Here is a 24412-nt window from a genome sequence, read left to right as displayed (position 1 = left end):
AATCCGCGCTGTCACTCAGTGTTGCCCCGTCCCTTCACCCTCGTTCAGTGATAGGCTGTACCTCACGGCCTCTGAGCCACTGGGGACTTTTCGGAGACGTCTTCTGCTGGCACCGACCAATCAGAGCTTCAGAAAGGAACCTGTCCATCCTGCGGAGTTGACCCAGATAGGAGGGGCCGCCGTGGCGACCGCAGGAAGGAGGCAAGACTGTGAGGACTTCCCGCAGGCTAGACCATCCTATGCCCAAGCAGCAGGGAAGTGAGATTGAAGATTTCCTCTCCCATCCTCCCTCAGCAACGGTTAGGGAGGCAGGGCCGTAACTCCCCAAACACTGGCCTGACACAGAGAAGCCATAGAAACGTCTTTATTGAAGGGAGCAGGGGTCATGCTGAGTTCAGGGACATGCAGTGAAGGGGCAGTCTTGAGCTGTCCTTGATAGTCAGGGCTCCAGGTTCGCCCTGGACTCTTGGGCCTTCAGGGTCTCCCTCAGGTTGTTGGTCTGGCCTGGGTGAGGTCCTTTGGGGCCAGTGACTCAGATTTGGTGTTTTGGACCTGTGACCAGAACGTAGATTGAAATGGGGGCTCCAGGATTTGGGATTCCCCTCAAGGCCTTGGGGTCTTTCATGTATTAGAAATGGAAGTTTTAGGATTTGGGGTTCTCTTGGGGCTAGGGCTCTTGGAATTTGGGTGTCTTGAGATCAATGACTCAGGGCATTGAGGTCCTCCAGTTTTCAGGGATGAGCATTCCTGTTTGGGGTCTACTGGTGCCTACGAATAGGGCTTGAGGTGCTGTGGGAGCCTGGGATGCATATCCTGACCGCAGTCTCCTCCATCCCAGGCACAAGGACCTCCATGATGTGTTTCCTGGGGACATGGGATTGGATTTTTAATATTGGGATTCCCTGGGGATTTGGGGATTCCATGGTTGGGGGGTCCTGGGAATTAGGGCCTTGGGGCTTCTAAAGGCTGTAGGACTTAGGGGCACAGGGGAGCTTGGGACGTGTACCCTGGAGTTTGGGATCCCCAGTCTCAGAATGGGGTCTCCAAATTTTGGGGTCCCCCAGAGGGGGAAATCATTACTTAAAAAATAGACAATTTTCTGGGAACCTGGCCAGCACAGGAGCTGTGGGCCGTGTGGGGTGGGCTTCATACAAGGCACTGGGGGTTTGTTGAGGGTGCAGAGGGTAGGAAGGCTTGGGGGTCCTGTAATTAGCACTTCCAGGACTATTTTGGTGTCTGTAAATTGGAGGTGACAGTGGGCTGGTTAATGCAAGTCTCTTCTTGAAGGGTTAGAACAGGGATCTTTGTTAATGGAGGGGGGTCTCTGATTGCAGTATAAGGGTTTTGGGGTGACCATGGGGGATCACAACATCTTGAGGGGGCTGATGTTAAATGTGGGATAGTGACATAAAGGTCTGTAACTCTGTTGCTCTGGAGGTGTGATCTGTTTATTTCAAGGGGACTTGATGGGAGGGTTCTTATTCAGTGATGAGTGACTCAGGAATGTTCTGCTATGTAGCATTATGTGGAGGTCACCTTCATTTGGGGTGATGTGGAAATATATTAATGGGGGCTCTGCTCTGGGGGTTGAGGATAGGGACTAGCCTGAAGGTGCTACATTCAGGGAATCTTTCTGGGTAACATCGGGTCTGTATTTGGGGGGTTTTCATGGGGGAATCTGTTAATAATGGGACCTCAGTGATCGAGGACTGGCTAATGGGGGATCTCTATTCTGAATGTGTTACTGGGAATATCTATCTCAGGGTGACTTGGGGGCTCCTTGTGTCAGGAAATGCTAGAGGGGGCTGTGTCTCTTTGTCAGGCGTCCAGGGCCTCTAAGACTGCATCTCCGCCCTCAGCATCCAGGGAAACCAGCAGCAGAAGAGCAATCTGGAAAGGAGAACTGTGTCACCCCGATGCAGGGGGGGGAACATCTGGATCTATCTATCTCCCTCAGCTCTTCCCCAAGTGTTTGGGATTTGGCCTTGCTGGATTCTGCCTCTATCTCTCTGGCTGTGCCTTCTCAGGCTCCCTTTAAGGGGCAGGTAGAAGGTATTCTGTTTCCTCTACCTGCCCCTTAAAGGTTGAATTCTCCAGAATTCAATCAATCCCTGGGGCCTCAATCCCTAAAGACTGTTTCTGGGTAAGCTGACTAGTCACACGTTTTCCTAACCTCTATTTTCAGCCTCAACCAGAGCTCCAGACCCTTGTGACCAATGGCCTATGGAAGCCTCTTCCTAAATATCCCACAGAAGACGGGGCCAGGGGTTGGCTACGAACCTGGAGATTGAGTTCTCTGATGCGATGTCCTTTGGGGTCCGGACTGTAGTGAAGGTGCGTTTGGGCTGCGTCACTGAAGTGGAGGGCAGGGTCTCAGGTGAGGTGATGATAGACCTACCAGTGCCCTCAATACCCACCCAAGCTTCTGAACCCCACATTCCCAATACCCATCTGGACCTCTTTTGTCAATAATATTCTGTGTCCCCCAATAAATACCCATGTGCTCTGTGCCTGCCCAGAGCCTTGTCATTAACACCCCATACCCCAAAGCACCTATCCTCTTTGGGATTCTGTTTCATCAGTGTCCTGGATCCTGTGGCCCCAGTTAAATGCTGGGGGTGGCGTCACTAGCATATAGCATGACCCTTCCTCCTACCCCCAAACCCACACCCCTCCCCATACTGTAACCCTCAACTCACTTGTCACTTGATGTACTTTTTTGGCTCCGACATTATCCCCAGGGGGGTCAGTGGATCCACCAATCCTGGGGAGACATGGGTGGGAGGAGTCAGAGCCAGAGGCCAGGGTCTGACATGGAGCTGGGGGCCAGGAGGCCAGGAGCCCACATGGAAAGAGCTCATGTGTGGGGGTAGGTATCCACACTGTCCTGCTGGTCCAAGAGGAGGAGACATCTGAGGGGGATCAGGGTTCTGGGGGTATCTTGGGTTAAGGTCAGATTTTGGGCTCACCTCTGAATTCGGGATGCTGGTGCAAAGACTCCATGCTTTGGGGGGCAGGTAAAGTATCGGACACCGAAGACAGAGCCATCGTGCTTGCCTGTGGGCTGGTCTAGCTCAATGCCATACCAGTAACCTGCAGCAAGAGAGTGTCAGGACGACTCTAGGCCCTGTCTGCCCCACAGCCCAGATTCCCATCCTCACCTGGGGCAAAGTCTGTCTTTCCGTAGAAGCGCACAACCCCTTGCTTCTGGCCTGCTACGAGGACTTGGTCTCCAACCTCAGCCTTGGCTCCCTCGCGCTGCTGTAGGCTGCCCAGAGACGGGGATGATGGGGGCTTCTTCTTGCCTGGGGGTGGAGGGTACGGGGGTGGGGGTGGGGCTCCCAGACACCAGCCCTGGGGACCTCATGCCATCAGAAAGCCCCAAGGTAGAAACTCTGTCCTGGCTCCAATCAAGGGAACTCCAGAGCCTTCCCCAGAATTGCAGGGCTTTGGGCTTGGAAGGAAACAATCCCAGCTGCCAGAGAACTGCAGGGGGAGGCTTTAGGCCTGAGGGCAAACTGAGTCAAGAACCGGGAGAACCCCAAAATCCTTCCGTAAAGCTGAGGATATTTGGGCCAAAGGAAAAACTGAGTGACAGAAGTCAGGAAACCAGAAATTGTCCTTTTAAAATACAGGAGGGAGATGGGTCTCAGGATAACACAAGTCACTAAAGCCAAGAACACTATAGATTCTTCCCTAAAATTGGGGGAAAACTTTTGGGCCTGAGGGGAAACTAAGTCATAGAAAGCAGGAAACCCACAGGTCCTTCTAAGAACTGGGTGGGGCCAGTACTAAGTCAAAGGAGAAACTGAGTCACAAAAGTCAGGAACTCAGAGATCATCCTCTAAAATTAGGGAGTTTAGGCCTGAGGAGAAACTGAGTCACAGAAGCTGGGCTACCCACAAAATATCCCCAAGACTGGCTCTCCTCACCCCTAGGGCCCCCCCCTCTGACCTCTGTGTTCCCTTCGGCCTTTGCCTGTGACACGGGAGAAGTCCATCCGGGGAGTCCGAGGTGTGGAGGTGACAGATGAAGGGGGTGCATCTATTGCCTTGGAGATCTTGGACACAGAGGCAAAAAGACCTGGGGGGACAGAGCCTGGGCTGGGAGTTGTCCAAATTTATGCCCTATGGCCTCTGCCCCACCATCATCCCCCGACCCTCATTACCCACTCAGCAATATCAGAACTACTGAGTGGACCCCATCACCACCCATTTTGGGCCCCAGTGGGACTGACCCTGTTTGGGAGGGCAGATGAAGTACCGGACACCCCCAACACTGCCATCATTCTTGCCCTCAGGTTCATCCAGCTCCACGCCCACCCACTGGCCGCTGGCGAACTCCGTGGTCCCGCAGAACCGCAGCGTGCCTGTCTGAGGAAACAAGACAGGCTTGGAGGGACCGTGGGAGGCCATGATAGATCACTCACACACAGGCAGCATGGTGAGGTGGATGACGGAGCCCCAGGCTCAAAGCTCAGCTCAGACATCACCGTTTATTGGCTGTATGGCTTCACCTCACCATACCTCAATGTCCTCACCTGTGAAATAGGAACAAAAATTGTGCCCACCTTATAGGATTGTTATAGAGCTACTCTGTCGAGTACAGTAAATAGCCACCAGTCAGATATGACAATTTAACTAAAATTAAGTTAAAATTCCATTTTCCCAAACTAGCCACATTTGAAGTGCTTAATAGCCACATGTGGCTTGTGGCTACTTCACTGGACAACACAGACACGGAATATTTCCATCATCACAGAAAGGTCTATTGGATAGAGCTGTTCTAGAGAAATGCAAGCCCTCAGAACAGGGCCAGATGCTGAGTAAGGGATCAATAAGTATTGACTATTATTACTCTTCTAACTTTGGTCCAGGGACCTCCTGGGTCTCAGTTTTCATCTGGAAAATGAGGATAACAACCCACCTCATAGGCTGACCGTCTGTTTGAAACATTTTTAACAAATGTAAAGCAGCTTAGCTGCAGTGAGTGTGGTTATTACCGTTGTGCGAGTCTCCTTCATCTCTCTAAGCCTCAGTTCCTTGTCTGTGAAATGGGCTAATTGAGAGTGCCTACTTTGGAAGGTTGATGGGGAGGTCTGAGCAGTGCCAGGCACAAAAAGAGCACTTAGGATGCACTGAACCCTGTTCCAAGAACTTTACACATTTTAACTAATTTAAACCTCATACCACCCCGAGGTGGGTACTGTTATTAGCTCCATTGTACAGATGAAGAAACTGATGCCCAGAGAGGCAGAATCACTGGCCCAAGCCCCAGAGCTGGTGAGATATGCCCCAGCAAATCCCTGAGCCTGAGCTCATAACCACTGTGTTATCCTGCTTTTCTAAGGGGCAGCGATGGTTATTACATATTTTCAGACAAAGGGTTTCACCTCTATGAGCCACTTACAGTCTTCGGGTTTGTAAAATGAGGACAGTGAACCCATCCTGCTTTCAGAATTGTCACATGGATTTGATTAAGTCATGTACAGAAAGCTTTCCAGGTGGGGTTGCTACATGCACAAACCTTGATTAGGAAACAAAATGTGACTTTTATGATTTCTCACTGTGTAAGAAACAAAATGCAGATTCCTTCCAGTGGCCTGCAGGTCTGGTGTGATCCAGCCCCTGCTGACAGCTCCACCACCTCCAGTCACACTACTCCTTCCCTCCTCTGGGCCTCTGTACCTGCTATTCCTGTCTCCCTGTTTTTGCAGGGTGAGCTCCTTCCCATCCCAGCTCAGATATCATCTCCTCACAGAAGCCCTCTTGGAAAACCCCAGCTAAAACCACCTTTACTCTCAGCCAGGGACAATTTACTAAATTCAAGCATTTAATGGTTTTCAAAGCCCTTGTTGCTACGAGAAATTATCTTATGGGTTTAGTTTATTGACTTTCTCGTTTATTAGAAATGAAGCTTCATGAGAACAGGGCTGGGGCTGACACAGCCCTTTATTCCCAAGAATTGGCTGGGTCCAGCATGGAGCCTGAGGGACCCAAGTAAATGAATCGAAGTTGGAATGCCTGGATGAAGATTCTCTATGCCCTCTGGGCCTTTTTACCTGCTCCCACTACCTGAGACTCCTCTCCTGGCTCACTCCTCCTCATCTTCACATGGATGCATCCCCTATCACACCCCCAATCACTCTGATCTGTACTTTTTTCCCAAAGTACTGACCACTCTGGGAGCAGAGGTGGGCCCTAACTGGGGACAAGGCCCAGGGGGCCCCAGATGGAGCAGAGCTGCACTGATCACTCTTTGCTTGTGCTTCCCCATGATAGCTACTGCTGCTCTGGACTGTCGCTGTCAGTTGATGGATCTCTCTTCCCCCTGGACTGAGACCTCAGCCCAGGGCGGGGCACGGAAGAGGCACTCACAGAACTGTTAGGTGAAATAAATACTGTGTGAATCCCTGGGAGAGTGAGAGGACAAAGGGGCAAGTCTACACGCTGCCCAAGGACCCAGCTCTGAGGGATGAGGCCTGACTTCTGCCCTCCCCCACCCCGTCCAGTCCCTGACCTTCTGGCCATCCAGCAGCACACGGTCTCCCAGGCGCAGGCCCAGTGAGCTGAGCATGAGATTGCCTGGGATGTTGTCATAGTTGGGTAGCGTGACCTTGGGGAGAGAGCAGGAGAGTGGCACAGCTTCCTCCAGCAGCGTTCGCAGCTCCTTGGCCACCAGCGCCGCTTCTGCCTTGTCCAAGGACATGTCCATGGGGTCTGGGACCACCTCTGCTGGCACCTGTCCCTTGCGGTTCTGTGGGCCAATGGGAAGAGAGGGTGAGGACTCAGCGGCATAGGCTGCCCCCCACTGAGCCCATGCCCCTAGGCCCCAGGTCCAGCTGAAGCATAGGTAGGACTAGGTCACACTTTGGGCCAACATGGGAATAAGAAGGGGTGGGGCATTAAGGTACAGACCACATCCCCACTTCCCCAGGGAAGTCCACCCCTGAGACCTTAGGCTGGGGATGTCAGGTAATTGGGGGGGGGGGGGGCACTAGGGGTGGAGTCAATAAGGAATGAAGGTTACACTTAAGTGCTATACGTCTCCCCCAGGCCAGGAATGGGGCCGTATGAGAGATGAACATTGAAAATGGGCTCCTATAGTACTGTGCCAGGGGTCCAACTGAGTCAATGGGAAAGGAGAGACAGGGCACAGGTATCACTCCAAGATACCTGGCTTGGAATGCTTCAGAGTAATTGGTATAGGGGACGGGACCTGGAAATGGATAGGTTGAGGTCAAAGTCATATTGAAGACTTATGCGGGGTCCAACCCTCTCATTCACCAAGGATCTCAACTAGACTCTCTTCATGATCTCGAAATGCTGTCTACAGAAACACAGTTAGCCAGGACTGGAAGATATTTCTTGCTGGGTGACCCTGGACAAATCACTAACTGTCTCTGTCACAGTTTCCCCATTGTAAACTAGTGCTCATAATACAGTTCGCCTGACATCACGAACACTAAGTAAATGTCAGCTGTTATTTCATTTGTTGAATGTATAGGTGATTTTTATATTTTGAGAGCTTCCAGAGACACAAATGATAAGGGTCCCCCCCATCTTATGCAAAGGCCTGCTGGCCTGGAAAGAAATGTGGGGAGGAAGGAGAAGGAAGATAACAGAGCTGGGCCAGGGTGACAGTACCCGAAGCGCAGGGTTGGCACCGTGCTCCAGCAAACATTTGGCCGCACCCAGGCACAGGTTGGAGGCAGCGATGTGCAGGGCTGAGCCATGGTTGAAGTCACTGCACGTGGAATTCACCACTGGGTGGTGGGCGAGAGGAGAGATTCAGGTGAGAGCCCTTGGCACCCAGGCCATCCCCCTACCTTCCAGCTTCCAAAAGTCCATCTCTTAACCCCCTCCAGGCCCCAGTGCCTGCTGCAGAGCCCTGCCCCTCCCTTCTCGGCCATGAGCCTCCCAGCCAGCTCTGGCCCTGTGGGGTGGACCACTGAGCCCCATCTCCCATGCCTCCTGCCTCCGGCCTCCCAGTATCTCCTCAATCTGTTCCCCTCTCCCCACCCAGCCAGGCCTCAGTTTGGCCCCATCACTTGGCATCCCTCCTTCACTCCATGTCCCCAAAACCCTGGGTACCCTTCTGTTTCCAGGCCTCCTCTCTTGTTGGGTCCTGCCCTCCACCGCCAAGCCTGGACTTAACCCCTCACCTCGCGGCCGTGAGCTCTTCAGCAGCACACAGACGAGGTCGGGAACATCGAAATAGGCCGCGTAGTGCAGCGCGTTCATGTTGGTCCAGCGGCTGCGCAGGGTCACGTCTGCACCCAGCACCAGCAGCTGCTGTGAGAGGCGCACTGCCGCCGCGGGGTCCCCTGCGTGACAGTCCGGGTGAGGTTGCGTGCTGTCCTCCAGAGCGTGGTCCCAGGGCCTGGGGAAGGCCCTGGGCCTCAGGGGCTATACTTTTGGGTCTTAGGCTGTGGGTTCAGGATAGGGACCTGAGGACAGAGGTTCTGGGTGGTTTTGAGGCTGTTGGGTCTGGGGGTCTAGGTTTTGGGGCCCGTGGTTTGGGGGTTTGGGCCCTCACCAACTCCGTGGGCCCCAGCCTTGCACGCATAATGGAGCAGTGTCATGTCGGTCAGCCCATCACGATCGTTCACATGGCAGCCTCGACGCAGAATCTGGGAGTGTACCAGAGGTCCATGGAGGCTTACCCAAACATGCGAGGGACCCCCATGTTCTCCCTCTCTGGTTTCCCCAGTGTTTTTACCTCATTGCCGATGACGTCAATCTTGTGCTGAACTTGGGGGACCCACTGGCGCACAATGGCAAACAGCTCAGGGATGGTGGTCTGTGGGTCAAACAGAATCTCCTGGCACGCCGGGTCATTGGGGTCGAAGAAAGTGAAGGCTGAGGTGGCGAGAGGTCCAACGTCATCCCAGGCAAGCTGACCCCCTCCTCCCATCCTGAGGCAGGGGAGCTCTACATCTTTGCCTTTCAGACCCTTTCTAATGTAGGGTCTCACGTAGTGGTACGTAGGCCACAGGCATATTCCATGCAGCCAGCATGAGGTTTCAAAGTCAGCAGTTTTCACATAAAAATCTGGATGCCCAGTATGTCTTGAAAAATTGGCAGACTGGGCAATTCCCATAAAGAGCAAACACCACCCCTTGAAAGAAGAGTGTGGTAAGGAGAGTAGCATCCTCGAGTCTGCATACCCAAGGAGGCTGCTGTAGCTCTAACCCACTGTTGCTCTGGCAGAGTAAGGGCACAGGTTGGCTAAATCTCCAGGGTAAAAAAATAATCATAATAAAACTCAGAAATCCTAGTTTTTAAGAAAAAATCTCCGCAATTTTTCAATGCTGGGCAGACCACATAAAATGTATGCATGGTTGGGATCCAACCTGTGGCCAGCCAGGGTGGTACCTAAAGGGACTTCCATCTCCCTCCATTAGACTCTGATGGGAATTGCTCTCTGTAGTAACATCAGCACCCAGCACAGAGCCTGGCACATGGCAGGAACGCAGTGCATGGTGGATGAATGATCTGGAGCCCAGGGAAGTGCCGCATGGAAGGTATCTCCAGGAATCAGCCTGTGTCCTTTAAAAACCCCAGTCATAAAACAGCCCACCTTGGCTCAGAACCCTGCCCTGGCTCACATTCAGAGTATAGACCACAGTCCTCACCACTGCCCACAGGCCCTGCACTAACTGGTCTTGTCTGCTCTTTCCCCTCACCTCCTCACTCATTCCCTCCAGCCACACTGGCCTCCTCTGTCTTTCCAACACACCAGGCAAATTCCTGTCTTAGGGACTTTGCACTTGCTGCTTTTCTCGCCTGGGATAGTCTTCCTGCAGACCTTCCCAAGGCTTTACAGGTCTTTGCTCAAACGTCACCTCTTCAGAGAGGCCTCCTCCACCACCCTGTCTAAATCAGCACCTCTGCCCTGCTCCATCTCCTACACTTTTTTGTTTTTTTAATCACAGTACATATCACTACTTAATAGACCTTGTTTACACCTCCATCCCTCTGTTTCTCCCTCCCTCTTTTCCTCTTTCTCTTCTGCCCTTTTTTCTTCTTTCTCTTATTACTTTCTCACTTGTCTCCCTCACTAGGACAAACACTATGTTCCCATTCTGCCTTGGTTCCTCCCTTATCTCCAAGGCCCAGCACAAAACCTGGCATGCAGTAGGTGTTCAGTCGATCTCTGCTGAATTAATGTACGGATTTAATAAACAAATGCATGAGTTCCTCTTGGAGTCCACTTTAGCCCTCTCTCTATGCTGGGCCACATTTCCAGATTCCTTCACCTTCTGTGACCAATCCTGCTTGTTCTACAAGCAGTATTCCTGGGGTGGGTGGGGTGGGGTGGGGGGCAGCCTAAACCCTCTGACTTCCCAGCAGGCCAAAGACTCCTGCCATATCCAGGCGTATTCCAAAGGAGATTTTCCCATTTACCAGGGTGGACCAGCTGCCCCGGACATCCAGGTAACTTTCTTATTTTTGAATCAGACTGAGGTCAACTTGTTGCCTCTCTGATCTTCCTCTAGTTGTGACATGTTCACAGATGCCAGACGTCCTGCTTTATCCTGGTAATGCCTCTTCTCTGAACCTGGTGCCTAGTTTCTGAACCTCAAAGCCAATGTCTTCTAAAAGGTCCCTCTTATATAAAGCCCCCAACTCCAGGTGAGCCCCACCTTTTCTACCCTGGGGACAGAGGGAGCTTTTAAACATATAAATCAGACCTGCCACTCCTCTGCTTTTAAACACTGCCTCAAATGCTCTCCCTCCATCACACTTAGAATATATTCGAAGTCCTCACTGTGCCTTTAAGGCCCTTCCAGATCTAGCCATTGCCAACCTCTAACCTCTGATCACTCCCTAACTGCAGCTCCACGAGCTTTCTGTTCCAAGTTCAGTCCTGCCCCAGGGCCTCTGCACTTGCTGCTCACTGCCTGGAACTCTTTCTCCAGCTCTCCTATGGCTGATTCCGCCTCATGCTCTGGGTCTCATCCTCAATGCCACCTCGTCAGAAAGACCCTCCCTGACTTCTCTGTCTCAAGTTGCTGCCCTCTAGCCATTCTCTATTATATTTTCATCTTTTCTTTCACAGCACTCACTCTAATCTTAATTTACATGATTTATTTATCTGTTCATTATTCAGCCTCTTCTCTCCTGAGAGCAGGGATCACACCTGGATTGCTCACCATTAAATCTCTATCACCTAGCATAAAGCTTGTCACAGAGTCGTACTAATGGGTAAATATTGCTCAGTGGATGATTAGATACTTTCAGTTTCTCCAAGAGGCCACACTCTCAGTTCCACACCCTCCTAACTCAGGGCTTTTACTCCTGTGGTTATCCCTGCTATGGTCCCTTTCTCCCAAACCTTCCCTGGTTAACCCCCAACTCATCCTTAGGTCTCCCTCAAATGTTACCTCCTCAGAGAAACCATGTCTTAAAAAGCTCCTGCAACATTCAGTTCTTGGCAAGCACAACTCTGATGTCTTGTAATTATATATCTATATTTTTATACTTATTTGTGTGTGGTCATTATTGACGCCTGTGAGTTCTCTCAGGGCAAACACTGGGTCTGTCTTGCTCAATGCTGTGCCCCCAGCTCCTAGCACAGAGCCAGATCCATAGCAGGCTTTCAACAAATATTTGTCGAATGACTAAATGATTGAATGATGTATCATGAAACAAAGATTAGGATTATTCCAATTCCATTCTCCAATGGGTGAATGGATGAATTAATGAAAGGGAGGGGGGAGAATCCAAGGACTTAGCAGCTAGGACTCCTTGTGACCACTTTCAAATACCCCAGCCTCCCACCATCACCATCAGCAGAGCTCAGCTCAACCTGCCTAGCCATCCAAGGCTTCAGGCTAGATTCCAGGGTGGGGAGGATTGTTACCGTAATCCTTTGGGAGAGGGGCAGGTGCAGAGGGGTGCACAACAGGCTTCTGCCGTCGCTCCTGGGTGGGGCTGGGGGCCTCGGGAACAGGTTCATCCTCTTCCTCTTCTTCCTCCTCCCCCCTGAGCGGTGGGGCCATTGGGGCAGGATCTGTCTTAGTCATGGTCCTCGGTGGCCCCCGGGGGGGCAGATGCAGAGTTGGGGGTGGCCTTCAGGCAAATCCTGGAGGCAGAGGTCTAGAGAGGGCACCCCACAGGCCCTGGGATCTCAGCCTACAGACGCTCCCAGGGCCCCAGGTCCCCAGTTCTGGATTTGGAGTAATCATAAGGATGCCTGTTACCCGTAAGAGGACCCTGGTAGGTGGGCCCAGCGCCTATCACTTCCCCCAGGCCCAGCCCCCCATTCTTCTCTTCTCCCGTCAATCCCGGGAGTCTAGGCCGCCCCCTCCCCGGGTTTGTTTATCTCAGGATACAGGATGCTTCGCCCCTCCCCTTCTCCGAGGGCCTCCCCTCTACCCATCTTACCTTGGGAAGACCGGGCTGGAGACCAAAGCTGATACTAGGGGTACCGGAATAATGGGGTGTCAGTGTCGGGGGAAGTGATGGGTGAGGATAGGGAGACAGAGAGAAGGGGACGAGGCCCAGACTCGACGAGGGATGGGGGTGGAGAGGGAGGGGCGCTGAAGGCGCATGCGCGGTGTTACCCCTAACCAGGCGCGCGGTGGGGAGGAACGGGGGTGGGGAGGAGGAGATACTGGGAAGCTGCTCGCATTAATTGAAAGGCTGGTGGCAGCCACGGGAAGAGGATAGACACAGAGTGCGCGGAGAGGAAGAAACCGTGGACTCGAAGAAGGATGTGAGACACGGAGACGGAAGGGTAGAGATGAAGCAGAGACAGGACAAAAAGAGAGGGATGTAAAAGTGGGCGTACTTCTTTTTGACCCCCACCCCCACGCCCGTGATGGAGCCTTCCTGTAGGCCTATAAACCGGTCCAGTTAGTGAAGGGATCTCCGTGTTGGTGGTGATGGGTATTTTCTCTCAGATTTCAGAGCTGGTCCCTTCTCCACGATTGCCCTATGTAAGGGAGTGTCTCAGAGGGATGATTCCTATGGTCATCAGCTTTTGTCATTATCATCACATAGTGGTCACACTGCACTGACCACGCCCAGAGAGGTTAAGCCACTTGCCCAAGGGCGCACAGCAAGTAGGTGATGGAGCAAAGACTTGAAACCAGGCAGCCTGGCTATAGTCTGGGCTTTTTGTCACCACGCTACATGGCTGTAGCAGTGTCTAGGGGACAGATCTGCCAATGGACCCCTCCAACCCTCTCAGAACATTTATCTTCCCCAGGAAGGCCTGGAGCCAGCCCCAGGACCCAGGCCTTCCTTGGCTGTCACACCTGCCTGGCTGTGGCCTACACTGCCCACAATAACCCGAGCCTGAATAGGGTTGGGTGACTTTGTCTTCTACACCTGATCCTCCTAACAGGCAGGGCCAGTAGCTCCATATCCAAAATATTTCCAGAATTTTGTTCCTCACCCCCCACCCAGGCCCTCATCCTGGTCTATCCTTCATCCTCTCCCACCTGGACTATGGCAGCAACCTCTTCCCTGTTCCCCCTGCTCCTCCCTTTCCTCCACAGCCTGCTCCCTACATGCAGCCAGAGGGACCTCGCACCTATCACATCAGGGCCCTCCTCGACTCAGGCAGCGGCTTGCTGCACCTCACTCCAGGTACAAGCCAATGTTCCAACCACAGCCCATAAGGCCCTATGTGAACTTTCCCATCATCTCTCCAATATCGCCTCCTCACTCTCCCCCTCAGTCACTCCATCCCAGCCACATCGGCATCCTTGCTCCTCCTCACCCTAGGACCTATGCATTGGCTTTTCCTTCTGCCTGGAATGTTCTTCCCCAGATACTGGGTTCCCTCTTTCCTCTTTTAGAATTTTACTTATTGGTGCCTTTTCAGTGAGACCTCTGCTCTAAAACTGCACACACCCCGACCACCCCCCACACTCATTTCCTGCTCTGCTTCAGTTTTCTCCATAGCAACAATGCCCTCCTCCAGCTGACACCCTAGATTTTGGACATTTGCAGGGGCTGTTCTCCCTGGAACATCCAGGCCACATGCTTCCAGCCAGCTCCTTCTCATCATCCAGGTCACTGCTCAAACGTTATCTCCTTAGAGATTTCTCTTCACCACGCCCACCCCACCCCACACAATTACATTTTCATTCAGTCTTTACAGCATTTATCAGAATCTGAAATTATCTCGTTTATTAGGTTACTAGTTCATCTTGTACCAAAGCAGAATGTGAGCACCATGAGGCCAGGATTTTGTCTGCTGTGTTCACTGCTGTATCCCCAGCTCAGCACCAGTCTTGGCAAGGGGTATGCAGGGCTCTTCAGAAACAGGTAAGTGTCCAAACAAATAACCCTTGTTCTGCTCTGAGGCTGTTTTACTGACTGCAAAGATTCAAGCAGAGGGTGGCAGGCACCTGGTACCCAGGGGAATCAGGGGGTCTTGGGCCTACCTTGGCCCTAAGGTTCACGGGGTACCTAGAAGGGAGTGGTGGGAGCCAGACCCATGAGGGAGGCACTGGTATGTCCCAGGATGGGTGGTGGGGCTGAGCCAAGCCCTTATGTGATCAGTCTCTTCCTCTGTCTTCTATCGTCTGTCAGATGACATTATCTGTACTGGTCCTTATGTACTGGGGGTCTGAGTATCGAGGCGCTCAGGCTTGGCATCCAGTGTGGGAGGTAGAGGACCTTGGGCAAGGACCACAGCTATGTCAGGCTCTCCACTGATGATGGTGAAGGCTTGGGATTCCTCAGGTCCAGAGAACTGGGCAGTCCCAGGCAAAGGGGTAGAGATGGAGAACACAGGGGAGTGAGGGGAGGGAAGGAGGAAGACGGGGGAGAAATGATGAGGAACAGGGAGGCCGAGGTGGGAGGGGGTGTCAGGAAACAGAGAGAGATGTGGGCAGAGAGACATATGGGGAAACAGGAAAGCAGATGTGACAGCCAGCGAGACATTCATGGGGGAATAAAGAGGTATGGGGAAACAGAGAGATAAAAGGGGACAGAGACAGGAAGAGACAGATATGGGGGTAGGATAAATGTAGGGGCAGAGAGATAGGGACGTAAGATATGGGGGACACAGAAAGATGCAGTGAAGAAAGACATGGTGAAATAGGGACATAGATGGGAGGACACAGATTAGAGGGCATGAAGACAAAGATGAATGGAGGAAAGAGGAGGAGATTGAGAGACAGGGATCGAGTGGGGGTAGGGGAGGCAGAGAAAGACGTTAAGTCCAGGAGCCCTGGAACTTCATGAAGAGCCCCCAGCCTGAGTCTGAGCTCTGTCCTTGCCCCACTGTATGGCCCTCTTATGCCCCAGTATGATTCAGGCCAGAGTCTCAAGTACAAAGCTCCAGGGGCAGCCGCACTGCAGCTCCAGCTGACTGCTACTAACTGGGAATATGAACCCAGTGCTGCTAGATCGGCTGAGCCTTCGGGAAAGACCAGAAATTATTTTAAAGCACTTCTGAAGTCATACAAACAATATCTGTGGGCCATGTCCAACCCACTGGCTGTCAGGTTGAGACACCTTAGCTCAGAGGTACTGTCAGGGCTCCTTTCTGAACCCCGCCTCCCACCTCTTTTGTCCAGGCAAGGCCAGAGCGCCGGGATCTCAAGCTTGGCCTTGGGGTTTTAAGCAGAGAAAAGGCCTGGACAAACTTTGATTTTTAAAGACATGATAACTCTCTTCCCCCTCAAAAAAATATTCAGCAGTAAAATAGAGAGGTAAAAGGGCCTTAGATAGGGTGTGGGGGACTCTAGCAGAGGGGTTGCAAACTCAAGCTCTACAGGGGCCAGGCACGGACTCTCCAATAGGAGTGCACAGGCCTCTTCTGGAGCCAGAGACATGCTTTGAATCCTGGCTCTGCAACTTACTGGCTACCTGACTTTCTGTGAGTTACTGTACCATTCTGTGCCTCAATTTTTTCATCTGGAAAACTCAAAATCATAGTGAATTTTTAGTAAGTTATTAACTCTGTCTGGCAGAGAATAAGGGCTCCTTAAATATTACTAATAAATGGAACAGCCAATATTCTGCCTTGACCAATAGTTGCTTGGTATTGCCAGATTGGTTTTTATTTATTTATTTTTTTTCAAGAAAAGTTATAAATCTAGAAACATGGGTGCAATGTTCTGATTTTTAAATATTGGGCTCTAGCTTAAAGGAAAGCACATATGCTGTGGGGGCCAGTCAGGCCGCACTCACCGAGTGCAGCAGGTTCCGGCGTACCAGCGTCAGCAGGCTCTCCCTGCGCAGCTGCTGCCCCAGCTCTTCTAGAGCCCGCAGCTGTGCCTGGTGCCGTTCCTGGCGCTGCTGCAGCCTCTGCACCCGCCGCTGCAGCGCTCCCAGCGCTGAGCCCAGTCCAGCCCTGGGGTGCTGGTAGGGGACTCCAGGGCGTGGCCCTATGGGAGCCGGCGAGATGATCAAGGGGGTCAGAAACATGGTGGCCCTGGCCTCGGGATCTCTGGATGCTGGCTTCAGCATCACCAAGTGTACAGGGCCTGGTGTTGTGATGGCTGGACCTGGGGACAGGGACGTGGCCTCCTGGGGAGGTGGAGGCACGCCTGGCTTCTTGTGGCTTCGAGGAATCCGTTGCCTCTAGAAGACAAGGCATGGGGTGAAGGGCGGACATCAGGGCGGGAGTCCAGGGGAATTTCCTCAGGAGGGGAGGGTTGGGGTGGGTCAGACTACAAGGGGAACTTCCCTCAGGTAAGGCCAGAGTTTAGGGAAGAACTCTCAGGAGAGGAGGGCTGGGGATCAGACTCCCAGGTGGGGAAGGAGGGCGTTGGGAAGTAGTCAGCCTTCAGTAGTGGGACCTCGCGCTCACCTTGGCAGGTGGTGTCCCAGAGAAGATAGAGGGCACCGCATCTGGCCGCAGGTAGCGAACGCCCCAGCGCCACTGGAAGCAGGAGGGTGTGAAGTGTTCGCTGCACAGATGCTGGTGGCAACTGGGCACCCAGTGCTCACAACCCATGTGCTGCAGCCAGGCCTGCAGCCGGGGGCCATCCTTCAGTGGGAACCTGCCAGGTGGTGGGGTCAGCGATATCAGGTCCAATCCCACCCCTCCCTGAGAATAGTCACATCCAGAGATCCCTGGGCTTCAAACCTCTGTCTTCCACCCATGTCACATTCTCTCAATCCATCTTTTAAATACCCAGCATCAACCTGCATCTCCCACTTCGTCTGCCCGTCTCATCCAGCCTCTACCCTCTCCTAGCTGGGTTTTTACAGCAGCCTCCTTCCTGTTCTCCCTCCCACAGCCACCTCCCCACCACTCAGTTTGTTCTTCCACAGGAACCTGAGGGAGCAGTTTACAAAACTGGACAAATCTACACTGTGGCAGATTCTGCATTCATGGTGGGGAGGTTATAGATTAAAAGACATTTAAGAAATATCAACCCAAATGCACGATGTGAACCTCGCTCTTTTTACAAACCATTCTGTAAAAAGACATTTTAACATAGTTGGGGAAAACTGAACATGAATTGGATATCAGATAATTGCAAGAAATTAATTTTGCTAGGTGTGATAATTGTATTGATGTATGTTTTTAAAATAATCATCTGTTAGAAAAAGATTCTGAAATATTCATGGGTAAAAGACCTCGTGTCTGGAATTTATATGTGGGAGAAAGGTGGATGAAAAAGATTGGCAAAATGTTGACAACTGGTGAAACTGAGTGATGGATACATGAGGATTCATTTATACAACTCTATTTTTTGTGTATGCTTGAAAGCACCTATTAAACAGTTTTTAAACAACTCAACAACTATAAAAATCAAATAACCTGATTAAAGAATGGACCAAGAACTTGAATAGACATTTCTCCAAAGAAATACAAATGGCCAACCAGCATATGAAAAGATGCTCAACATCACTAATCATTAGGAAAATGCCAATCAAAACCACAAGATATCAACTCATAACCACTGGAATGGCTACTATAAAATAAAAAACAGAAAATAACAAGTGTTGACAAAGATAGAAACTGGAACCTTGTGCACTGTTGGTGGAAATGTAAAATGGAGCAGCCTCTATGAAAAACAGAATATGGTGGTTCCTTAAAAAATTAAAAATAGAATTACCATAGATCCAACAATTCCACTTCTGGAATTGAAAGCATTGAAAAGAACTGAAAGCAGGGTCTCGAAGAGATATTTCCATACTCATGTTCATAACAGCATTATTTGCAATAGCCAAAAGATGGAAAAAACCCAAGTGTTCCTCAGCATATGTATGGATTAGCAAAATATGGTATATACATACAATTAAATATTATTCAGCCTTAAAAAGGAGGGAAATTCTGACACATGCTAGAATATGGATGAACCTTGAGGACATTATGGTAAGTGAAATTAGCCAGTCACACACATACAAAAAACAAATACTTGTGATTCCACTTATAGGAAGTATTTAGAGTAGTCAGATTTGTGGAAACAGAAGTAGAATGGTGGTTGCCAGGGACTGGGGAGAGGGGGAAACGGGGAGTTGTTCAATGGGTACAGTTTCCATTTGGCAATATAAAAAAGTTCTGGTGATTGGTTGCACAACAATGTGAATATATTGAATACTACAGAATTGTAGTTAAAAATGGTTAGATGGCAGATTTTATGTGTATTTTACCATAATTAAAAATTAAAATTAAAAAAAGTGTTTTTAAAAGAAATTAACTAAATTAAAGCTTTCCTAGTGGGAGTGGGTGGGGATTATCTGAGAAGGCACCCTCTAGGGGCGCCCCACTACTTCTCTGTCCTGGTGCCACTTGTCCCTAACGTCTGTAAAGCAATACACTTTCTATTTACCTGGGCTCAAAGCTATCCACAATAAAGACCTCATTTCCTAGTTTCATTTACAGTCTGGGGTGGCCACATGATTAAGTTCTGGCCATTTTGTCCTGTGGCTGCTCCCAGAAACTGAGACATTAAAAGTTTATTTTAAGTTGCTAAATTTTGAAAGTTTGTAACGTAGCATAATTATTATAGTCAGTCATCCACATCCCACCCTCACAATGTCTTCCACATCTGTGACATTATTTACTTAATATTTTTCTTAAAATTGGTTAAAGATACTTAAGAGAGAAACTTTACACCAAATTGCAAATGGACAACCAGTATCAATTTCATAAATAGAAGTGAACCACAAAAACACCTGGATACCTTTACTTGCTGAGGGCTATGAGGCCTGCTCTCTTTTTGTTAAAAAGGAAGAGTAAGGAGTGTTAGAGAGTGGGGGACAATACCATCTATAGGGAGACAGGGTAAATAAACTCAGCCACATGTACACAAAAGAGTACCATACAACTCTAAAATAGACTGTGAAGGCACTCTAGTAACTGACATGCTATTGTTAGGCATATATTTTGGGGAAAAAGCAAGGTTTCAGATAGAGTATGTCAGCTTTTAGTTATTGTGCTAGGCTGAATAATGGTCTCAAAAGATCTATGTCCTGGGGCCGGCCTGGTGGCTCAGGCAGCTGGAGCTCTGTGCTCCTAACTTCGAAGACTGCTGGTTGGATTCCCACATGGGCCAGAGGGCACGCAACCACAGGGTTGCCAGTTCAACTTCTCCAGTACCGCAAGGCCCACAAGGGATGGTGGGCTCCGCCCCCTGCAACTAAGATTGAACATGACACCTTGAGCTGAGCTGCCTCCTGGATGGCTCAGTTGGTTGGAGCGCGTCCTCTCAACCACAAGGTTGCCGGTTAGACTCCCGCAAGGGATGGTGGGCAGTGCCCCCTGCAACTAGCAATGGCAACTGGACCTGGAGCTGAGCTGCGCCCTCCACAACTAAGACTGAAAGGACAACAACTTGACTTGGAAAAAAGTCCTGGAAGTACACACTGTTCCCCAATAAAAGTCCTGTTCCCCTTCCCCAATAATACAAAAAAATAAAATAAAAATCTATGTCCCTGGAACCTGCAAATGTAATATTACATTTCACGACAAAAGATTGGATTAAGTTAAGGATCTTGAGATGGGGGAAATTATCCTAGATCATCCAGGTTGGCCTTAAATGTAATCACAAGTATCCTCATAAGAGGAAGGCAGAAGAAATTACCAGACAAAAGAGAAGGTGATGTGACCTCGAAGGCAGAGATTGGAGAGATGTACCCACAGGCCAAGGAATGCCAGCGGACACCAGAAACTGGAAGAAGCAAGGAACAGATTCTTCTCTAGAGTCTCCCAGGGAATGCAGCCCTGTTAACCCCTTGATTTTGGCCCAGTAAAACTGGTATAGACTATAAGAGAATAATTCCTGTTTTAAGCCACCAAGTTTGTTATAGCAGCTACAGGAAACTAGTACAGTAATAAAGGGGGAAATAAAAACATATATTCAGATTTGCTTGTATTTGTATAAAGAAACACTGGGAGGACACAAAAAAACTAAAGAGGTCACCAGTGGGGAGGAGGTGGATGGGATGGACAGAAACAGGGGTCAGAGCAAGAATTCTCAGGCAAAAGGGAGACAGAGAGGGCAAGGTGGGGGGCAGCTGGTGAAAGAGGACAGAAGGGCTGATTCAGAGAAGAGCTGTGGCACCCAAAGACCAGAATAGCAGGGCCCACAGTGGATGCAGTCCCTTCAGCCTCGGTCTTGCTAGTCATCTTATCTAGAGCATGGAGTCGCATACACTGCTAGAAGTTCTTTCCTTTCTTACTAATGTTAACTCAAAATTTCTTCAGGGTGATTAAATGCTCAGCTAAAAGACTACATTTCCCAGCCTCCTTTGCAGTTGGGGGTGATCAATGATAAAGAAACCAACACTCGGTGGGGTTTCTGGGAAGACTTTGTAAAGGGGACTGACTCAGTTTAGAGTTGAGTCCCTTTTGCTCTTCTTCCCTTCCCTTTTCTTCCTACCAGGAATGGTAGGACATGATGGCTGGGGCACTGGCAGCCATCTTGAATGGAAGCTACCTGCTAAGATGATAGAGCAGAAAGATAGGACCCTCATCCCTGATGACTGTGAAAGCCTCTACACCAGCGATGGTCTGCCAATCTCTGTACTTGTTTTATGTGAGAGAAAAATCAACCCTGTGGTAGGTAGACTGTAGTATTGTTCAAAATATGTGCTGCCCATCCCCATAGGAAAATTACACATTTCCACTCCACTGACCCTGTTCGTAGACCCTATGGCAACTGTACATAGTAGCCAGATGACTTTATAAAAATCAGTTTATGTCTGTGTTATTTAAGTTGCACCAATGGCTGTCAGGCTGTTCCTCACAAAGGCTAGTTCATTTCCATCTCAAGGCCCATGCCTGAGTCAGTCTTGCAGAAGCCACTTAGCTAACAGTTGGGTGAGGAGCAGGCTTGCCATAAACTCATTTTGGCCGACAGAGTGCAACTGACATGGGTCACTTCTAAATATACAATTTACCAGGAGCCATTGGGTGATTCTCCCCACTTGCTCTTCTCCCTAGCAATATTTCACATAGGGGCGGCTTCTTTAGCCTGAGTCCACAATTAAGATAGTATAGAGTAGGGCTACAAATGACCTGCAAAGGGCATAGTGTGAGCAGGGAATAAACCTTTGTTGTAGTAAGTCACTGAGATTTTGTGAGTTTGTTACTACAACATAACTTAACTATGCTGATTTCTACATACCCCGTTTGTTTAAGCCACTATTATTTCAGGACTTTGTTACTGCCAACCAGATAGAATTACTAAATGATACCCCCTGATTAGAGATGTCTGTCACTTGTTCTTGAAGGGCCTAAAACAGAACTAATGTTTCCTTTGGCTGTTAGGCAGGTTAAGTTACTCCCTGGCAGCCACTTTCCCTGATATGTTTCACCTTGTTCCTACGTAGCATCCATGCCCTCTCCTGAATCTCCTTTAGAAACTGCCCTTCATCCAACTATCAGCTAAGTGGCTTCTGCAAAACTGACTCAGGGGTGGGCCTTGAGGTGGAAATGGACTAGCCTGTGTGAGGAACAGGCTTAATGACTTAAGTCCCAGTCATTGGTGGGACTTAAATAACACAAACATAAATTGATTTTTATAAAGTCATCTGGCTACTATGTATCGTTATCATTGTTCTCCTTCCTATTATATGTGAAACACTTAGAATAGTGCCTGGCATACAGTGAGTGCATCTAAGTTGTTGTTGTAAGGGAGGCAAGAGTGGAAGCAGGGAAACCAGCAAGCAGTTATCACAGTGTTTCGTTAAGAGATGATGGCAGACTGAACTATGCTGTGACAGCAGAGGTGACGAGAAGTGGTCAGACTGGGAAAGTGTTTTTATTTTCCTTATTTCCTACTAGTTTAGTAAGGAGGTTCCCATTTGTGTTTATAACTGTGTTGCCAAGGTGTTAGGGGTTTTGTTGTGATTTTTGCAGGATGGGAATGTGTCCAAAGGGTAGAGTAAAAGGATGGGATAATGGACTAAATTGGGGGCAATGGTGCTAAAGAAAAGAAAGGATTATGGATGATGTCCAGATTGTGTATTCATTTCTTCAATTTCAACCTCTCACCTATCCATGAGCTCTGTCAGGGCAGGAACAAAATCTGTCAGGGTCCTTTGTGTCCTGCAGGAGCTTGCTTTCTCCAGGGAGACACTCAAAGTTGCTGAATTAACAAATGGTGCCAGAATGATATATTTCTAAAAGCAAGTCTGGGCACACTGATTTAGGTTTAAAGACTCATATGCAATCCTCCTACCCTGTACCAGGGTCCCTCAAGGCATTTGTACTATTGGGTTTCCTGGGGAGCCCATCTGAAATGTGTTCATTGAACTCATCCAATAAATATTTACTGAGCACCCTCTATGTGCCAGGCACAGTTCTTGGTGCAGGGGACACAACAGAGAATAAGACAGACAAAAATCCCTTCCTTCATGGAGCTGACATTCTAGTGGGGGAAGACAATAAATTAATACATCAAATAAGTGGCTTGCCAAACAGTGATAAGTGTTAAAGGGAAAAATAGAGCAGGAGGCAGATAGGGAGAATATGTATGGATCTGGGAGAGGGTTATCATTTTACATAGAGTGATGGTCACAAAGGGAAGAATTTTCCACACAGAAGGCACAGCACAGGCAAAGGCCTTAGGGCAACACTGTGCCTGGAATGCTAGAAGAGCATCGAATAGGCCAAACACACTGGAGCAGAGTAAGGGGCAGGAGGGACATGAGGTCATACAGATATTGGGGATCCAGTTCCTGTAGGGCTTAATAGGCCTGCTTTCTGCCTGCTCCAGCCTCATCTTCTTGTCTTTTATAGAGTGAAGTGGGAGCCAGGGGAGGGATCTGAGCAGAGAGGAGGACCGTGATCTGACTCAGGTGTTCACCAGATCCCTGTGACTGCATGTGGGGAGTCTCACCAAACAAAGGAAAAAAACAGAAATATTATTTGGGTTTGGGGGAAGGGTGAAACTTAGATGAGATATAAATAAAAGTGGATAGGCTCAAAGCAAAGTAGAACTGTGCGCAAAGGGATCAATATCAAGTCTGGATTGTGAAGTGGGCCCAAGGTCCTGTCCACCAGGAAGCAATAGATGGTGAACACTGTGTCCAGCAACGCCTTAGCTGAAGCTCTGCACTTGGATTATAAATCGAGGCTGCTTCTCTATGTCAAAGTGACTTAACTCCTCCAGGCGTTATAAGTGAGATGTTCAATTCTTACTGGTATAACTTCAAACAGCAAAGTTTGTGATAGGCTATGATTTTAGAGAAGAAAATTTCCTAGTGAGTAAGAAAGCAGTAATCACTCAAAGAAGGGAAGTTGTGTCACTTTACATCGGCAGCATGTCCCTGAGAAAAATATAGAAATATTTTTTCCTATTAACTCTTCATCTGGCTTTTTCCCGTGTCTGTTATTACAGCCAAATAAATGGGAAGGCCGATTTTTTTGCAGTTCAAACTAATTTTTACTTTCTCAAGTGTGGGGAAAGAGAAGAGGTAAGGATGATTTTAAGGTTTCTAGCGTGAACAACAGGAAGGTTGGAGTAAGCTGTTAACTAAGATAGGAAAGGCTTGTAAGGTTTGGGAGGCGGCAAGATCAGGAATTTGGTTTCGGATGTTTTGAGTTTGAGATGGCTCAAATTCGTGGAGATGGCCCTTGGCCTGGACCAACCTCACTTCTCCCTACACAGCACTCCTCTTTTTCCGCTCGCCCCGTTCTCTGCCTATTTCCCATATTAGCACCTTTTTATGTGCGATGCTGACTGGTGAAATGCTGAAAATACCGTCTCTTCATCCTGCTAACCCTGCTTCTAGAGGCCTAACTAAAAGCTGGACCAGGTGCGGGAACAGCAGCATTTATTATCGGGCCCCGCCCCCTACAGGGCCCCGCCTCCCTGCACGCCCCGCCCCGCACTTGCGCTCACTTGTAGAAGCTCACAGGGCGGTTGTCGGCGCCCAGTCGGCCCGCAGTGTTGGAGCAGTTCGGAGCCCAGCAGTACTTGGGCATGGCTGTCCAGCCCCGTTGAGTTTTGCACGGTCTGCAGCCACACTTTGGTCGT

The 24412-nt window shown here is 49.7% G+C and overlaps 2 protein-coding genes and 2 long non-coding RNA genes across 5 annotated transcripts; 2 read left to right on the top strand and 2 right to left on the bottom strand.

Moving 5' to 3' along the window:
• Positions 1-172: 172 nt before the first annotated feature.
• LOC141567640 (uncharacterized) lies at positions 173-7490 on the top strand. The gene is made up of 3 exons (XR_012490482.2): positions 173-299; positions 2186-2334; positions 4301-7490. It is a non-coding gene; the product is annotated as an uncharacterized LOC141567640 (long non-coding RNA).
• CLIP3 (CAP-Gly domain containing linker protein 3) lies at positions 349-12554 on the bottom strand. The gene is made up of 14 exons (XM_019749984.2): positions 12393-12554; positions 11869-12104; positions 8722-8861; positions 8539-8632; positions 8165-8326; positions 7647-7765; positions 6520-6756; positions 4238-4373; positions 3955-4083; positions 3162-3305; positions 2970-3093; positions 2700-2764; positions 2281-2353; positions 349-1890 (listed from the first exon to the last, which is right to left on the bottom strand). The coding sequence occupies exons 2-14, from the start codon at positions 12029-12031 to the stop codon at positions 1836-1838; spliced, it is 1641 nt and encodes a 546-aa protein (XP_019605543.1). The 5' UTR covers positions 12032-12104; positions 12393-12554; the 3' UTR covers positions 349-1835.
• LOC148757572 (uncharacterized) lies at positions 9088-14287 on the top strand. Of its 2 annotated transcripts, none has more exons than XR_016022216.1 (3): positions 9088-9526; positions 10356-10439; positions 14154-14287. It is a non-coding gene; the product is annotated as an uncharacterized LOC148757572 (long non-coding RNA). The 2 variants fall into 2 exon arrangements; XR_016022215.1 differs by having other exon boundaries at positions 10353-10439.
• Positions 14121-24409, bottom strand: THAP8 (THAP domain containing 8). The gene is made up of 4 exons (XM_019749979.2): positions 24278-24409; positions 16783-16975; positions 16161-16553; positions 14121-14715 (listed from the first exon to the last, which is right to left on the bottom strand). Exons 1-4 carry the CDS (start codon positions 24358-24360, stop codon positions 14575-14577), a joined length of 810 nt encoding a protein of 269 aa, XP_019605538.1. The 5' UTR covers positions 24361-24409; the 3' UTR covers positions 14121-14574.
• Positions 24410-24412: the final 3 nt, after the last annotated feature.

Source organism: Rhinolophus sinicus, chromosome 8 (assembly GCF_057876585.1).
Source record: "Rhinolophus sinicus isolate RSI-liver-muscle chromosome 8, RSI-T2T, whole genome shotgun sequence".
Lineage (NCBI taxonomy): Eukaryota > Metazoa > Chordata > Mammalia > Chiroptera > Rhinolophidae > Rhinolophus > Rhinolophus sinicus.
Note: the sequence above shows the minus strand (reverse complement) of the source record. Positions and strands in the feature narration are given on the sequence as shown.

What these genes read in the sequence shown, in the direction of transcription:
- CLIP3 (XM_019749984.2), bottom strand. Translation starts at nt 12,031, where the DNA reads ATGACTAAGACAGATCCTGCCCCAATGGCCCCACCGCTCAGGGGGGAG. An exon ending in GTGCCAACCCTGCGCTTCGG is followed by an intron (nt 6,757 to 7,646) that starts GTACTGTCACCC and finishes ATTGGCCCACAG; the next exon opens with AACCGCAAGGGACAGGTGCC. An exon ending in AAAAGTACATCAAGTGACAA is followed by an intron (nt 2,354 to 2,699) that starts GTGAGTTGAGGG and finishes CCTCCACTTCAG; the next exon opens with TGACGCAGCCCAAACGCACC.
- THAP8 (XM_019749979.2), bottom strand. Translation starts at nt 24,360, where the DNA reads ATGCCCAAGTACTGCTGGGCTCCGAACTGCTCCAACACTGCGGGCCGA. An exon ending in CGCCCTGTGAGCTTCTACAA is followed by an intron (nt 16,976 to 24,277) that starts GTGAGCGCAAGT and finishes ACCACCTGGCAG; the next exon opens with GTTCCCACTGAAGGATGGCC. An exon ending in GCCGGAACCTGCTGCACTCG is followed by an intron (nt 14,716 to 16,160) that starts GTGAGTGCGGCC and finishes GGGACTGCCCAG; the next exon opens with TTCTCTGGACCTGAGGAATC.